Below are 16,369 nucleotides of genomic sequence, written 5' to 3' on the forward strand. Positions count from 1 at the left end.
TTCTCCTTGCTTCTGGAGCCTCTCCCTGTTCTGCACTGGGGTTCCTGGTCCATTTTCCCCCGTTGGACTCGCAGCTGCCTTGGTGGGTAGGGACCCCACTTGCCTGCCCGAATCGTAGCCCCTGGACCTAACAGAATTGGGTGCAGGCGGGGCACAACTCATCGTCTGCCAAGCCTGGGAAGGCTGCCTCGCAAATTGAGCACTGCTTGGATTTGACTCAGTGCTCTCTTGGCTGCTTGGCCGTGCCTGTAAGGGACAGAGGAGCAAGCAGGGAAACACTGCAGCTGAGGGTCAGGAAGGGTTAACCACCCACGTAGGAGGAATGCCCAGGAGGGAGAACCCTGCTCCCCACTGCCCAAAGAACAAGGCAGAAAAGTTAAAATAGAAGGAGCAAAAGGAACAGCCACTGTCTGCTGCCACAGAGGCAGAGAATGCGGCAGCAAGTGGGAACATGGGGGGCATGACCAGAACGTCTGGCGCCAAAATGCTGATCCACCTCTATGCGCTGCAGAGAGATGAGAGCGGCCAAGATGTCCAGAGCCGGGGGAGATGCTGGACTGCAGAACAGAGCTCCACAGCACCCAGTCACTGTGCTAGAACCACAGTGCCACAGGGAGGGGAGCAGAGCCTGAGCACTCAGCGTTCACTACGCAGAAGGGCTTGGGCAGGGCATGCCCACAGGTACTGGGATCCAAGGGGTGAGTGACTGAGCCGAGCACAGCGTGCTCTGAGAGATGTTCTGGGAAGCTAATTAGCAGCACATACCTGTGCATAAGGAGAGGTGCCCAGAGCCATGCACGAGCACATGCCACCTGGCCACTGCATCTCCAGCACACCTTCCCTCTGCAGCACTAGGAGACAATACCTAGCATTGCCAGGCAGAGCTCAGTGAACACCCCCACACTAAGGGGACCCACACCAGCTGCAGCCTACAGGGCCTTACTAGACACCAGCACGGGGGAGGCTGTTCCCCGTCCCTGGCTCTGAGCTTCACTAACGTGCAAGTGGCCAGCTACCCAAGGCCATCTCCACATATCAGGCAATGACCCATAGGCTGAGTGCCCACCCTGCTGTGACACTAGGAGACCACTTTGGACTCTCAGCTGTAACGAGAGCAGTGCTCAGCCAGCTGGGGCAGAAAGCAGCAACACAGGCATCCTGAAGACCAACAGAGCCAACCCCAGGCCAGCTTGCAGCAGGGCCAGACCCTTTCCCCTGGGCAGGGACTCCTGTCTCAGCAGTGGTGGGAAGCTCCAGCCTGCTCCCAAGATGCGTGCCTGCCCAGAGGGACCAGCAGTCTGGGCAGGGCAGGTGCTCAGAGCTGCTCTGTGCTGGCAGAGTGGGGACTCTAGCTGCTTCCTGGCACGCCCCTCCTTCCCCCTTGCAGCATAGTGCTGTGGCACAGCCTTACTGCTGGGAGCAAAGAGGACAGCGCAGCCTTTCCCTTCTCCAATGGGCACCACAGCACCTGGGCTGTGAGCCATCCTCAGCTGGGCCACCTGGAGCTCCAGCCAGAGGACACCATGACTGCCCTGTCCCTCCTATGACTAGGGGGGATTGTCTGTCATTTTTATGAAGCCTATGCATGCCTCAGTTTCCCTCTTATTTTGCAAGTCTACCCAGTGTGGATGTGGGATGGGGCAGGGGACTGTTCGCTCTCGGGGCAGGCTGAAGGAATGGCATGAATGGCACCTAGCTGTCTGAGCTGGGATGCGTCACTTGGAAAAAAATGGCTTGAGGCCGACCCCGTATCAAGGGCAAATCTCAGAAGACAAATGGCAAAGCCAGTCCCCCAGGACATGGACCCCTATTGACCAGCAGCCTGGAGGAAGCTGGATTCCCCTCCTCAGGCCCCAGCCTGAGCACAAAGGCTGGGAGGTGTGAGATGGGGGGATAGGAGCTGGCTGCTGGAAGGAATTGGGGCGCTTGCCTGGGAACTGATCAAGGAGTCAGAGACACAGAGCCTGAACCATGGGATTCATGACAGCATGGCTGGGCCCTGGCTACCCAGACGGGACTTGGGCTGGGCGTTACCCGTCAGCTCCCTGGGCTCCCCTCAGACTCCCTGATTCTGTAGTCAGGTGACTAGTAAATGGTCACCTGGCTAGGAACAGACTGCAGGTGTTGTTGCAGATACTCTGAGCACTGTGCCCTGGAGGGGACAGTACAAGCCTCCGGTAGGGGTCTGGTTAGGCTGGACTCGCTGCAGGGAGCCACCCAGAGAACCAGAGATCGCTGGTGCTGATGGCCCAGGCATGGAGGCCATGGGCCTGTCCCAGTGGAACTATGTGGGGCCTGGCACACTACAGGGGACACTCCCAGGAGACTGGTGAGAGGCCAGGGGGCATAGACCAGGCCCTGTGACTCCATGACACCTCCACCCTGCCAGGGACCAACAGGCACTGCTGAGACATGCCTTTAGTGCCCTGGAGCTGCCACTTCTCTGTCATCCCTCCATTTTGCTTCATTCCCCTGGTACTGAGAGAAGAGTGGAGGGGCTGTGGACATGGCCGTGGGGGTGGGGGGTGGGCCTCGATCCTGGGGTAGGACAGGGCAGCTGGCAAAGACTCCCTCTCCTCTCTTTCCAGAAGGTGCCTGGGAAAAGCAAACTCCGAGGGGGAGCTCTGTGCCGGGACCCCGGTGCACTCACATTGCTCCCTGGCACCGAGCTCTGCCTCGGCTCACTGTTCTGCCCTGAGGTGTGCACACAGTGCCCATGGAGGAGCAGCACCCTTCGTGGCCCATCCCCTGCTGGCTACAGGCTGCCGTGAGAATCTCTCCCTGCCAAGTTGAGTCTCTTACACAAATGGGGAGAAGACCCAGCTGGAAAACCCAACCCCATGTTGCTTCCCAGGGCGGGGGAGGGCCTGGCCCACCCCACCCCAGAGCATGGCCCAGGGGGCCAGCCTGCCTCTGAGGAGGACCGAGTTCCAGTGCCCAGAGCTGGCCCAGCCAGATGCCCCAAGGGGACACCCCCATGGCCCTCGCCTGGTGGGGTGCAGACACTTACAGGTGTGCAGGGAGAAATGTCTCTTGTCTGCAGAGGGAGGCGTGGCTGCCACTGCTGATGGCTCTGCATGGCCCAGCAGGTACTGGATGGAGCAGAGCTGGAAGCAGGGGTCTGCCAGGAGCACAGCTGTCGCACGCTTGGCCCTGCAAATAAACACACAAGATCAGGCCTCTATGCTCCATGGAGAGCAAGGGCAGGGCGCTGGGAATCGAATCACAGCAGCCAGCTGCTTCTTAGACTCCAGGGAAGAGCTGAGCTGACCTGGAGCCCTGCACCACAGGTCATTAGTCAGGGCTGACCCTCCCACCAATACCAGTGGGGCACTGGGACCAGACTTCTGCTGGGCGAGGACTATGTGACAGCACGGGTTTGCCCTGGCATTGAGGCCAGCACCTCCAGAACCCCAGAGTAACCGACAGCCTGGCTGATCCTGCCAGGCGCTTGACCACCTTGGGCCAGGGCACTGCCAGCAGCAGAGCTCTCAGTTCCAGGAGCTGACAGCTGCGGCAGCGCCTCATGCAACCCATAGGTCAGGGAGCCAGGCAGGAGAGGGCAGCCTGTGAAGGACTAGCCAAATCACCCCAGCACACTAGATAAAGGCTCCCTGCTCAGACAGAAAGGGCTGCGGGCTCTTTGGAAGGACCCAATCGAGTGCTGGCTGGAGGAAAGAGTAACTGCAGATAAGGAATCAGGTCCCTTGAAGCCCACCAGGGGCAGCCCTGCCCCATTGCATGTGGCTGAGCCCCAGATCTGTTGGCTCCAGTCCCTGCTTCACACTGACTCTAACAGAGGCCAGGGCAGTGCAAGGTGCTAAGCTCCCAGGGCCCAGTGAACAGCCTGGGGAGCAGAAGGTGTTCAGCGGGTAGAAGGGGCAGTTACTTACCTGTAACTGGAAGTTCTTCGAGATGGGTGGTTCCTGTCTGTACTCCACTGAGGGCAACATGCATGCGCTGTGCACCCACAGCCAGAGCTTTTCAAAGTAGTACCGTCTGTCAGACTGCATTGTGTTGTCCCGGGGGTTCGCCCAAAGAGTGGGGTGAACCAACCACATCTCCAGTTCCTTCTCCACTGCAGATCTACAGATTCGCAGCGGAGGGGAAGGAGGGTGGATTTGGAATACAGGTAGGGACCACACATCTTGAAAAACCTCCAGTTACAGGTAAGTAACCTCCCCTTCGAGTGTTGGTCCCTATTGTATTCCACTGAGGGGGGAGTAACAAGCAGTATGCAGGTAGGAGGAAGGTGTGAGGAAGAAGACGAAACTGTGGAATGGAGGGCTGCCGCACCGAACGAGGCGTCCGTCACAGAATCATGCACTAGAGCATAGTAAGAAGAAAAGGTTGGAACCAAACTCCATGTGGCCGCCTTACAGGTATCTGTGAGGGGGAACATCATGGAGTGCAGCAGCAGCTCTCGTGGAATGGGCCTCTATCCTGCCTGCTGGGGACTGTCCTGAAAATTGATAGAGCGTAATGCATTCTGAGACCCACTTTGAGAGTCTCTGGGGTGAGACGGCCTGCTCTTTAATTCTCTGCTATGGCAACAAATAGTCTGAGAGACTTCCAGATGGCTTTGTCCTTTGCCGGTAAATGGTCAGGGCCCTACGTACATCGAGGAAGTGGAGTTGTCCTTCTGCACTGGAGGCGTGTGGTTTGGGGAAGAAAACGGGCAGGTGTATGGGTTGGTTGAGATGGAAACGGGAAACCATCTTTGGTAGGAACTTCAGATGCAAGTGCAGGGAGACCTTGTCCTTCTGGAATGTGGCCACCATAGCCCTCCTCGCTAAAGTCATGGAGACAAGGAAAGCGACCTTCATGGAGAGGTGAGACAGAGCAGGAAGCCAGAAGTTCAAAGGGAGAGTTCTTTAACAGGTTGAGATCTCACTAGGGAGCAATAGGCTGAATGGGCAGGTATTTACATAAAAGGCCATTTCAGATTGAGCAGTCAAGGGATAGGTAAATATCGAATGCCCCTCCACTGGCGGGTGGAAGGCGCTAATGGCTGCTCCACTCACCCTGCTGGAATTGAGAGCGAGCCCCAAGATCTTTAAATAGAGGAAATAGTCTAAGAGCATCAGGATGCCCACAGCTTCGGGGGCAAGACCTTGTTCTTGTGCCCTGGAAGTGAAATGTGCCCATTTAGCCTGATAGGAGTATCTCACAGAGTCCTTCTGGCTTCTGGAGAGGAAGTCTTACTAGCAACGAACATTCTTGTATTAACAGAGGTGTCTATCCAAAAACCAAGCTGTCAGGTGGAAGTCCACGGATTGGGGTGCCTGAGTCTGCCACTGTATTGTGCTAGCAGTTCCAGAAACACCTGGACCAGGAGTGGAGGATGTTTCGACATGCAGAGAAGACCAAATTTACAAGGCCAGAATGGAGCAATCAGAATGACTGTCACTCTCTCCCGGTGGAGTTTGTGGAGGATGCAGGGTAAGGGTGGGAAGGGGGAAATGGCATAGTTCAGCTGGTCTGACCAATCAACGACCGGACTGTTTCCCAGTGAGTAGGCACCAAGTCGCCTTCTTGAGCAATATTGGGTGCACTTGGTGTTGGTGTGGGATGCAAAGAGGTCCCTGATTGGCATCTCCCGAAGATGTCCGTAATTACCATGTCATGCAACTCCCATTCATGGCTGGTTGCAAAGTTCCTGCTGAGAGCATCAGCAATCACATTCTGGGTGCCAGGCAGGTAGGCTGCCAACAAAAGGATATGGTGTGCGATAGTACACCTATGGAAATGGCGTACCATTTACATACACAGCATTGGGGGATCTTGTGCCCCCTTGTTTATGTAGTATACTGTGGTGGTGTTGTCCAACATGACGAGGACATAATGATAACAGATAGCACCGCCCAAAGTTTGTATGTTTATGTGCATCCTGGGCCTCTTGCATGGTCCAGGTGCCTTGTGTCATGTGATCTCCCATGTGAGCACCCCCGCTTGTGAGGATAGAAAGAAGGACATCCCAGAGCAGACTTGTAGTGGATCTGTCCACCAACAAAGTGAAGAGATGACCTCCCGTGGAAAGCTGAGTATGATGGCCATGATTTGGTGCATAGGGGAGTAGACTTTTTGCAGCCATAGTTGTAGACGTATGTGCATGCCTCCATGTGCCCTAGGTAGGAAAGGCAGGTCCTGGCTGAGACTGAAGGGTTGTTAGTCATTAGGGCAATCTGGTCCAGTAGGCTCTGGAACCTGTCCCTTGGCAGATAAGCACATGTGAAGGCAACGTTGATGCATGCTCCTATGAATTCCAGGGACTGTGTACGGTGCAAAGTTGATTTTTCAATATTGACACTCACTCCTAGAGAGGAGAGGAGTAGAAGAAGCCGGGAAGTCAATTTTCAAGCTTCCTCTTTGGACTGCGCTGCCAGCAATCAGTCGTCCAGGTAGGGGAAGACAAGGACTCCTTGATTTCGGTCTTGATGCAGCAGATAAGCTGCTACCACAGAGAAAATCTTTGTGAAGACTTGTGGGGCAGTGGTAAGTCCAAACAGGAGTGTCACGGAGTCACCGGGGTGATGCTCTGGAACTACTCCATATGAAACCAGCCAGGACTGTGGGGAAGCATGTCTCCTCTCTCTGAGCATACTGTCTCCAGGGCAAGAAGGTTACACAGCTTGGATCTTCCTGGGTCTGACCTCGGAGCATTCAGCATCCCCTTCCACACCGTGCACTTCCTGCAGCTAGTCCACCCGTGCAAGGCTCCCTGGGAAGCCAGAGGGCCCTGCACGCCAACTGCGCAGTCAGACATGACTCTCAGACAGCCGGTAAAACAGAAGGTTCATTAGTCGACAGGAACATAGCGTAGGACAGAACTTGTTAGCACAGAAATCAGTGACTTTCAGCCAAGTCCATCTTGGGGGAGGGGAGCCCAGAGCCAGGGCTCTGACCATCCCCCAAGCCAACCGAGACTGACTCATTTCCAGCTGCCTGGCCCCTGCCCTGCCTGTTGCTCCTCCTCTAGCCTTTGTCTCACTTCCTGGGCCAAAAGTCACCCGGTCACATCCCCCTCCTGGGTCTCAGGTTATGAAGGGGCAGCCATGGCATGCAGGCAGCTGGAGCAGCCCCCACAAAAGTCACACATCCTTATTCCCACCACCTAGACATTGGTGCAATACACAGGGAAACTGAGGCACACACCACATTCATGCAAAACAGTAAGACTCACACAGGTTCACATACAACATAGCAAGGGAAAATTCCCACTATGCCACAAGGAGTACCCTGTATTGGAAGTGTCAAGGCCCCACCTTGAACCTCAGGAACCGTCTGTGGGTCGTGTATATGTCAATATGGAAGTAGCCATCCTGCTTATCAAAAGCCTTTTTCTGGTGGGGGAAATGATGGCTGCAAGTGTGACCATGTGGAATTTTGGCTTCTGAATGGAATGGTTGAGGTGGTGGAGATCCAAGATCTCCATCCCCCATTCTTTTTGGGTACCAGGAAATAGTTGGAGTAGAATCCTGTGCCGTGGAGGGGTGTAGGGACTGGCTCCACTGCTCCTTTCTGCAGGAGGGAGTCCATCTCTAGGGTAAGAATGCTATTGTGAGAGTAATTCCTGAGACGGGATTGAGACGTGGGATGTGGAGGAGGCATCATCATGAACTTAATGGTAGAGCCATGTCAAATGACATCCAGGCCCCCCTGGTCCGTTATCACTCTCCTTGCAGGCAGAATTGGAGACAACCCCCAAAAAGGGGTGGTTGGCAAAAGCATTGGTGTACAGAGTGGTTGATGGTTCTCTAGTCGCACTCAGAAATATCACTTTCGTGATGACTGAGTGTGTTGTGCAGAGGTCTGTATTGTCAGAACAGACAGACAAATTCTGTGGGCCTTAGGCCGTTTCTAAGGAGGTTCGTAGGTTGGAGAAGTGAGGGGTTCTGTAGTGCTGTGTAGGTGGCAGGCAATAACATTTTTGCTTTGGTGCCAGTGTATATATGCCTAAGGATTGTAAGGTGGCTCTAGTGTCTTTTCAGTGAGTATAAGGAATCATCCATCCATCATCCAAGAGAGGTGATTCGTCAAAGAGGAAGTCCTCGATTATATTCTGTACCTCTCTAGGGAAACCAGAGGAATGTAACCACGATTCCCTCCTCATGAGGATTCCAGTCGCCAATACTTGCGAGGACATGTCCGCTGAATCAGCTACAGCCTGGACTATGGATCTGGTGACCAACTTGCCTTCCTGTAAAACTGCTTGGAATCAGGAATGATCCTGCTGAGGTAACTTATCTTACCTCCGTCCATAATTAATGAAGTCATATTTGGCCATCAGTGCCAGTAGTCAGAGATCTGGAACTGTAGTCCAGCTGAGATGAGCTTTCGACCCACAAGGGCCAGTCTCTTGCCCTCCCTGTCTGCTAGGGTGGAGCATGAGTGTTGCTGCTTGTCCCATTCCGATGGGGCCTGGATCACCAAGGAGTTAGGTGGAGGGTGTGAAATCAAAAACTCAAATCCCTTGGGAGGGAGAGGGGGAGTAGTATCTTTTCTCAGCCCCCTTCGGAGCAGGGATGCATGTGGCCAGGATATGCCACACTGTGCATGCCGGTTAAAGAATGGCATCATTGATCTGGAAGGCCACCCTTCCTGGTACCAATGCATGCAGAATGTCTCGTAACTGGTACTGGCTGTCCTGCACCTCTTCTAGTGTGATCTCAAGAGCCCTGGCTATACTCTGTAGTCGCTCTTGAAATGGATTATAGTCATCTGGCATCTGGGGATGGCAAAGAAATCTCTCCGGATCAGTCAGTGCCGGGCTCATCAGTGCATCGTCTAACCCAGGTTCTGAATGCCTACTCAAAGGTTGGGGAGGTGAAAGAGGAGCATCTCCCCATGCTGAATGGGATGGTTCTGATGCCATGAGCTCCAATATAGCCAACCTGGTTGATCCTGCTGCTATTGTGTTGGTGCCCAACGAGCCGGGTACCAGTGGCTCCTGGGCTATGAAAGGAGGGAACTGCCACAGTGCTGCCAACACCCTCCAATAGTCAGGTCTCTGGAATGGAAGTGGTGGACCATGCTGAACATCCAAATCCTGAGACTCAGAGGAACCGGACTCTTGTACAAACAGTGGTGCCGACGGAGCTATCAGAACAGGATGTGTTAAAGGGGTACAGCCAGCAGGTGATAGATCTAATGCGGGAGATGGGGCCCTCTGAGCAGGTGAGTGCACCAGAACACGCAGAGACCTCACTCTTTCCAGGGTGAACAGATCATGAGGCCCAGGAGCACTTTTAAGTCTTCACGGAGTTAATGGTACCCAGTCTATGAATGGAACTGGGACTGGTAAAGGGGTCTGTCTCAGAACCGATGATTCATGGGGCACTGGCAGAGCTGAAGCAGGAGGGGCACATCGGTCCAGCAGATGGTGCAGATCCGGGAAATGGTGCAGCCTCGTGTCAGTCTTGTGAGCCTTAAACGCATCACTCCTCCATGGCTGGAATTAGTGGACAGAGCAGAGTCTTCCTTGGATTTGGAGAAAGACTTACTGCCATGCGTATGCACATACTTCTGAGGCTCATGGCTAGGTCCTGGCACAGGGTTTGTAGCACTGGTACCAGTGGAGCTCTACGGTAGAGGGAGTGCTCAGATTGTTCAGGCCGATGTACAGGGGAGTTTGCCAGCCAGAGACTGACTGACTGGTCCCCTGGAGACCTCCATGAGGTGCTTCTTGAGGTGAAGGGCTTAGCCTTCCCACATAAGGGCAGGGAAGGAGAGGCAGATACTGCACCTGGATGTGGGTTGGGCATCCGCCAAGCAGTACAGGCAGCGTTGGTGCTCATTGCTGATGGAAAATGAGCGAGGCAAGGAAGCACAGACTGAATCCCAGCATCTTTGGCATAATCCAGTTCCCAGATCTAAGTGCTGGGGGTGGGGGTGGGGAGAATTGTTTGGCAGGAAACCCCCACAGCTGTGTCCCAAATCTAGGATGACTAGACATCCCGTTTTTAAAGGGACAGTCCCATATTTAAGTCCTCCTGCAGGTGTCCTGACTTTTTCTTAAAAACAAGCAAATTGTCCCGTATTTTCTGTCTCCTTCCCTCCTCCCCCCCCCCCAAAAATCACTACCAGCCAATCCTGATGCTGGCTGGATCCCTGCTCACCAGTTACCCACCCACCAGCAGTGAGTGGGGGGATCCAGTGACCAACGAGGGGGGTGGATGTGCGAGGCTGGTAATGGGGCAAAGATGCACCACACAGGGCCAGCCACTCCCCCTGCTGGTCAGTCAGCGCAGCCCCTCGCTGCATGCCAGCTCTCGGCCAGCAGGGCCCTGCCCCCCATCCCATTTCCAGATGGAACTGGCTGCGTGCTGCAGCAGCTGGTGAGTGTGGGAAGGCGCCAAGCGGTGGCTAGTTATGTGTCGCCTCTGCTGCCCACCCATCAGCCCTTTACATGCTCCCCCTCTCACTGTCCTCTCCCTGCTTTGCCCCTTCACCCCCCCCAAGCCCTGCTGCTCTGTCATATCCCCCCCAGCAGGGCACATCCCACTCCCAGCGCTCTGCTGAGAACCAGCCCCTTGTCTGAGTGCTCAGCTCACTGACAGCCTGGCCGGCAGGCTCCTTTCTTCCCCCACTGCCTCTGGCTGGGCTAGCACCCTGGGAAAGCCCAAGACCCTCCAGCCCGGGGTGCTGGCCAGGAGGAGCCATGTCCTGCATGTACCAAAGCTCCACACAGAGCTGGCACAGGGAAGCCTCTCCATCCCTCAGCTAAGCTCTGGAGTAGCGGGTGGGGGAGGGGGAGAAGAGAGAAAGATTTCCAGCCTGTTCATACCCCGACCCTGCAGGCTCCATAGCAGCTCCCGGGGGAGAGGCTTAGCACCCTCTTCGCCTGCACCCCTCACCCTGTGTCCTGCCCCCAGGGAGCACAGGGCTGCTCTGTCCCCTAGGCATCCTCCCCTGCTTAGTCCCCTCTCTGGCCTGGTTCACTGAAGCCCCTGCAGTCAGGTACCCTGGGCCCTGGTGCACAATGCATCCTTAGGGCTTAACCCCTTCCTGCCCATACTGTAGCTGGAAGCAGCTGGGTTACGTCACTGGCCATCAGCAGTCTGGAGATGTTAGCTGCCTTTCGATACTGTGTGGACAGGAAGGTACAAGCTGCTTCCAGCCACATGGGGGAGGTGTAGGGGAGAAGAGATGAGTTCTGCAAAGACATTGTCCAAATCATTCCACTCCCCACCCCCACCCTGTGTCTGGAAGCAGCTCCCATTCCTTCCCTCCCGCACAGTGACAAAAGGCTGCTACAGGCCCCATTCTGGGGGGCGGGGGAATGTGACCCTGAGTGCCCCCCCATGTGTTGCCTTGGGAAGACGCAGTGCCAGGTACAAGGAGAGGCGGGTCAATCCTGGGGGCCCAGCCAGGAATGGAGGGCAGAGAGGCCAGGAAGGTAGGGTTATACGAGGGGTATAGGAGTGTGTGTGTGTGTGTCACTCTCCCCATATGAACCCTAAAGTCTTAAAGATAAGAAAGTAAATAAAAAGAATCCAACTACGCAGTATTTCTTTTTACCAGGGGCTTAGTCAACTTGATGTTAATTTGAACTTTTGTACTGCATAGTTCTGTTTGATTGCCATTGAACTTGCCTGAATACAAGTAATTTTACCAGTTGTCCCATATTCAGCATAGGGAAATATGGTCACCTGACCCAAGTCCTTAATCTTATCAAGCTTCTAGGAACTAGAAAATTACTGCAAAAAAACCCCAAAATCCTATGAACAAGAATAAAAACTTTTCAGAAAAGTCTGGAAAATACATCATCAAGGAGGAGAAGACAGCAGAAGCTCTGACTTGGACCTTGCGGTGGTAAGAAGCAACTGGAGATGCAGTCGGTCCATCCCACCCTTTATTGCCTCAGGCAAAACCACAAGGCAATGTAAGGGTGCATACCCTTTGAAAAGCTCCAGGTGCACAGCTTATGCGCATTACCTTTAGTGAAATACAACAGGGACCATTGCTCAAAGAGCCCTGTGTGGTGACTAACGAGGAGACAGGGACACTGACTGCTGCACTCCACTTACAGAGGAGACCTTGGCCTCATGCCCTGTAGCAAGGCGCCAGAAGCACAGACGCAGCACGTCCAATGCCTCTGTCTGCACAGGGTCCCTCTCCCACCAGCTCACTAACCCAGTGGAGGACCCTGCAGACAATTCTACTGCCTCCTGCTGCCTCCTCTAGTTTTGGAAAGAGCTAAGACTACAGTGGTGCTCATTGCCTGGACAAGATGCATGGAATCACACCTGGCCGTCGCCTGTGAAAGCAAGGCCAGAGCCTTGTCATCCGGGGCCTGGAGCCATTCTGCTTAGTGTAGGCCAGCTACTCCTAGCAGCTTGTCATCAAGGGGGGAGTGCTGACACTGAGCTGGTGGGTAGCAATGGGACAGTCAGCGTGTAGGTCTGCCACCTCGCTACCTTCCCAGTAGCCTGAAATGGAGCTTACAGCAGGGGAACTGAGCTGAGCACCGCAACAACACAACTACTGCCAGGTCCCAAAGCATGGCCACAAGTATATACAAAGCTGCCAATTTCCCCATCTCCAGGGTGTGGACTCCCAGCCTCAAGGGTTGCACCTGAGTATGGAACCTGACCCCAGTGCCTCCCCCAAAGGCTGGTGCAGTGTGCATTGTGGCATGGTGCCAGCAGCAGGGGGCCTAGCATTATTACACACTGCTCCCTTGGCCTCCAGAGCCTGCTCAGTCTAGGGAATGAGCCTGGGGCCAGAAGCCAAAGAATTACAACCCCACAGGTCTTCTGGTGGAGGAAGTGTCCCAGTAAATGTCCAGAAGGACAGAGCGCCTTCTGGTAGGAGGTCCCCAGACACTGCCTGCAAACTGAACACAGGGAACTGTCCATGGATCTGGTGCTGACTTACCCCATCAGCTTCCAAAGAGCTAGGAACTGCCCTGGCCCCAGCCCAGTGCTGGGATGATTTAGAGGAAAGCTTCTAGATAACAAAGCGTCCATGGGGATAAGTACACATCTTCCCTAATTGTGAACTCAACTGTGAAAAGTGAGTGAAAGTCTCTCAAGGGTCACACCACCTGTCACAATAAACACTGATGAGGAAGGTCCAAAGGGGAGACAGACTGAGTTAATCCTACAGCTATAACAACTCAAGGACTGTGGTAAGTTCATGCCTGGTGAACAGAGGTGTGGAACCAGAAATCAGTCCAGCTCAACTCACTTCTCATTGTTCCCAAAAGGCCCATTGGTACCATTTTTAATATCACCTAAGAGATTTCAGACAAGGGGGTTTCCCCTCTAAAACCACTCTCTAGCCAAAGGGAAAGGGAACATGGGATGTTGTTACAATGACTTTCCATTTCACATGCATCAGCTGGTTTTCCCTCTTTTCTGTATTGTTAATACAAGATTACAGAGCTGTTTGCTGGGGTGTTTGCCCTGGGGCTGAGCAGGCTGAGGTCTCTAGATCCCTTGTTTAACAGTTTAATGTTGGACTGGGACACGTTAACACTTTCATCCCCATGTAAATTAATACAACAGGTCTAGCCTTTGCATTTTGCAAGGATGAGGCGCAACCTAATGTGATCAGACCCAAGGGTCACATTTTCCAAGCAATCACAGAACTATCACCCCTCTGCAGCCACCGGGCCCGAGACAGCTATCCATGCTGCAGCCAGGGAGTCTCAGAGCTGCCCTGCAGGAAGCAGCTGTCCTGGGACAGGGGCAGAGCAGCTACCTTTCAAAAGTAAGTGGTTCTAAGTCTGTCCCATTCCTTGCAACTCCCCTGCAGGTTCTGCTCTCCACCACCAGCTCTGAAGGGAAGGGCTCGGGGCTTAACCTGCTCCCTGTCCAAAAACACTGCCCTTCCCAGCAGAGATCAATCATTCCTGCAAACATTCACTGCAGCCCCTTGGTCCTGTATCTTTCAGCCGCCTGAATCAATAGGGCAACAGCAAAGGCAGGTGATGTCAATCTCTGAACCTTGGCAGCCTCACGCTGGGTCTCCAGGAAGGATTTACAGAAAGGCTCTGCAGCAGACAGCAGTTAATGACCCTAGTTCAACTCCCCTCCCCAGAAGTAAAGCCAAATCACCAGCTGGCAGTGTGCCAGGGAGCACCAGCCAGGACAGACAGGTCACAACTTGTTTTCATGGGGAGTGGTGGATTGCACAGAGCCTGCTCAGCCAGCACAGAAACATGCCACACTGCCACCAAGGCAGCTCTCCAAGGCCAGGCAAGCAGCACGCTGGCCTGATGGACGGGTAAATGCTGAGATAGATTAAGGGGAACCTTTTAAACCCCTCAGAACCAGAATGGCATTAATGCCCCCATTGCCTGTGACCCACAGGCCCCACCTTAGCAGCTCCAGCCACCCAGTGCTCTTTGGCAAATGCACCAGGAACAGGTGCTCTGTTTCCTGAGTAGCTGCCTCTGGTCTCCAGCAAGGCCACCTGGGGGATGGGATGCTGTCAGCTGGCAAAAGAGAGGCTCATGGGTATGGCAGTGAAGCCAGTGCTGGGGCTGGTTCCCATGTGCAGGGTTATATGTGCTGCTCCTCAATAACTGGGTGTAGCCAAGGGGGACAGTTCCTGCTCCCCAGCCTCGTAGGCTGGGTGTGCTGGGGCAGCCCACCAAAGGAAATGCTTTCCCGTCTCTTCCCTGGGGCTCCCAATGGGACAGGGATGAAGGAGGGGGCTGGGCAGGACAACTGCAGCAGCCTCCTCATGAGTGCTGAAAGGCGATGCTCTCTGCCAGAGCACAGCATCAGCACAGCGGCTCTGCAGGCAGCTCAAGGTCACATTCAGGAGACACCGATACCTCCTCCTGGCCTGGTATCCTGGCACGGAGTCCTTCACTGGAGTGGCCTTTCCTGCCCAGCCTTCTTCAATTGGCCACCTGATCTGAGCCTGAGCCCAGGGTCACGCTGCTGGGTTTGTGAGATCCACAGCACAGCCCTGCCAGGGGCTCCGCTATGGGCACAGCACCTGCAGATTGCTGCTGCTGCCGCCTGGCCCATGGACCCAGAAGATAATGAAAAGGGGGCAAGTAACCAACCACCCTGCCTGTGGGTGCAGCCTCCACTTGATGGACACTGGCAGCCCGCAAGCACAACTGCAGCAACACCCTGCTGCAGCACTAAGTGCTGACCCTGCCCATTCACCCAGAGCGGCAAGCAGCTCCAGACAGACTCCAACTCTTTGGGGCTGGGGCAGTGGAAAGGATAAGGCACCCTTACCCTCCATGGTGCTATGGAGCTGATCTTGGTTCGCGGGTCCATGTGACCCCAGAGCATATGTGCTCAGTTCACAGGCAGCCCTGTACCCTCTGCCCTGGCTCCAAGGCTGGCTCCTAGCATGTTCCCATGCCACGCTGCACATGAGACTGTCAGGGCTGGCACAACAGGACCATGTAACATGGCAACCTCTTGCTCTTTGTGGCTCTGCTTCCAGAGGGTGGAGAAGGTGATGGAGAGGAGGGAATAGCCCAACATGGCTCCTGCCAAGGCAGCCATTACAGGGATCATTCTGCATGGACCCCTTGGCTGACAGGTGCCCATTGAGGGGCCCAATCCATTCAGCATCCTGCGCCTGGCCCTGGGAGCACTCTGCCTGTGCAGGGCCCAGAGACTCCACCCAGCCTGCCCATTGGCCTTGGAGTCCTCTGTCCTAGTGCCACCTAGCCAAGCCCCTTCAGCCCAGCTCACCAGCCCTTGTCCCTCTCCCCTCAGGCCCTGGTGTGAGCAAGCTCTAAGGCATGCCATCACCCTCCCTCAGCTGGCCACGGCCAGGTCTTGGCACCCATCAGAAGAGGGGACAAAGTCACAGGCTGATCTTAGGTGCTTACACATCTCACACGGCGGTGGTGCTGCATGGACACAGCCCAGTGCACATTCACAGGCTGCTCGGGGTCTGACGGCACCCATGTAATGTAACACAGCAGAACCTTCTGCTATCCCTTGTGTGGCAGCAAAGCAGACATCAGGGTGCCCGAGCCTGTGGGCACTGGGGACAGGTGCCTGTGCCCTATCTTTAGGGCACCTCAGGAGGGCATGTGTGCAGAGAGCTCCCAGCCATGCTGACACCCCAAGGGGAGGCTCCCCCTTGCTGTGAGCTAACAGCCCTCACACCTAGCAGCTGCAGCAGCAGCCAAATTAGCTATCTGCTGCCCTAAAGAAAACCAGTCACCCAGCCTTGATTTCCATGTCTCCAATAAAGCAGCCCAGTTTGTCAGCATTGCACTCCTGCACCTGATGCGCTGCACTGCTTTCGCCTGCCCCAGCCAGCCTCTGCTCACAGCTAGTGCCCGTCACTGCAGAGGGGCAGGGGCACTCACACACAGCACCCTCCTGGCCACCCCCCACATGCAGGAGAGAGGTAGCCCCATCACAAGCACTCCCAG

At 54.9% G+C, this 16,369-nt stretch overlaps 1 protein-coding gene across 4 annotated transcripts in view; it reads right to left on the reverse strand.

The window, feature by feature from the left end:
• RNF123 (ring finger protein 123) overlaps window positions 1-16,369 on the reverse strand; it is a 128,939-nt gene that overhangs the window by 8,703 nt on the left and 103,867 nt on the right. For all 4 annotated transcript variants that reach the window (XM_054033815.1, XM_054033814.1, XM_054033816.1 and 1 more), the window contains one exon: window positions 3,011-3,153. In XM_054033815.1, the coding sequence (XP_053889790.1) occupies window positions 3,011-3,153 (143 nt within the window). The remainder of the gene's footprint in view (window positions 1-3,010; window positions 3,154-16,369) is intronic.

This window comes from Malaclemys terrapin, chromosome 7 (assembly GCF_027887155.1).
Source record: "Malaclemys terrapin pileata isolate rMalTer1 chromosome 7, rMalTer1.hap1, whole genome shotgun sequence".
Lineage (NCBI taxonomy): Eukaryota > Metazoa > Chordata > Testudines > Emydidae > Malaclemys > Malaclemys terrapin.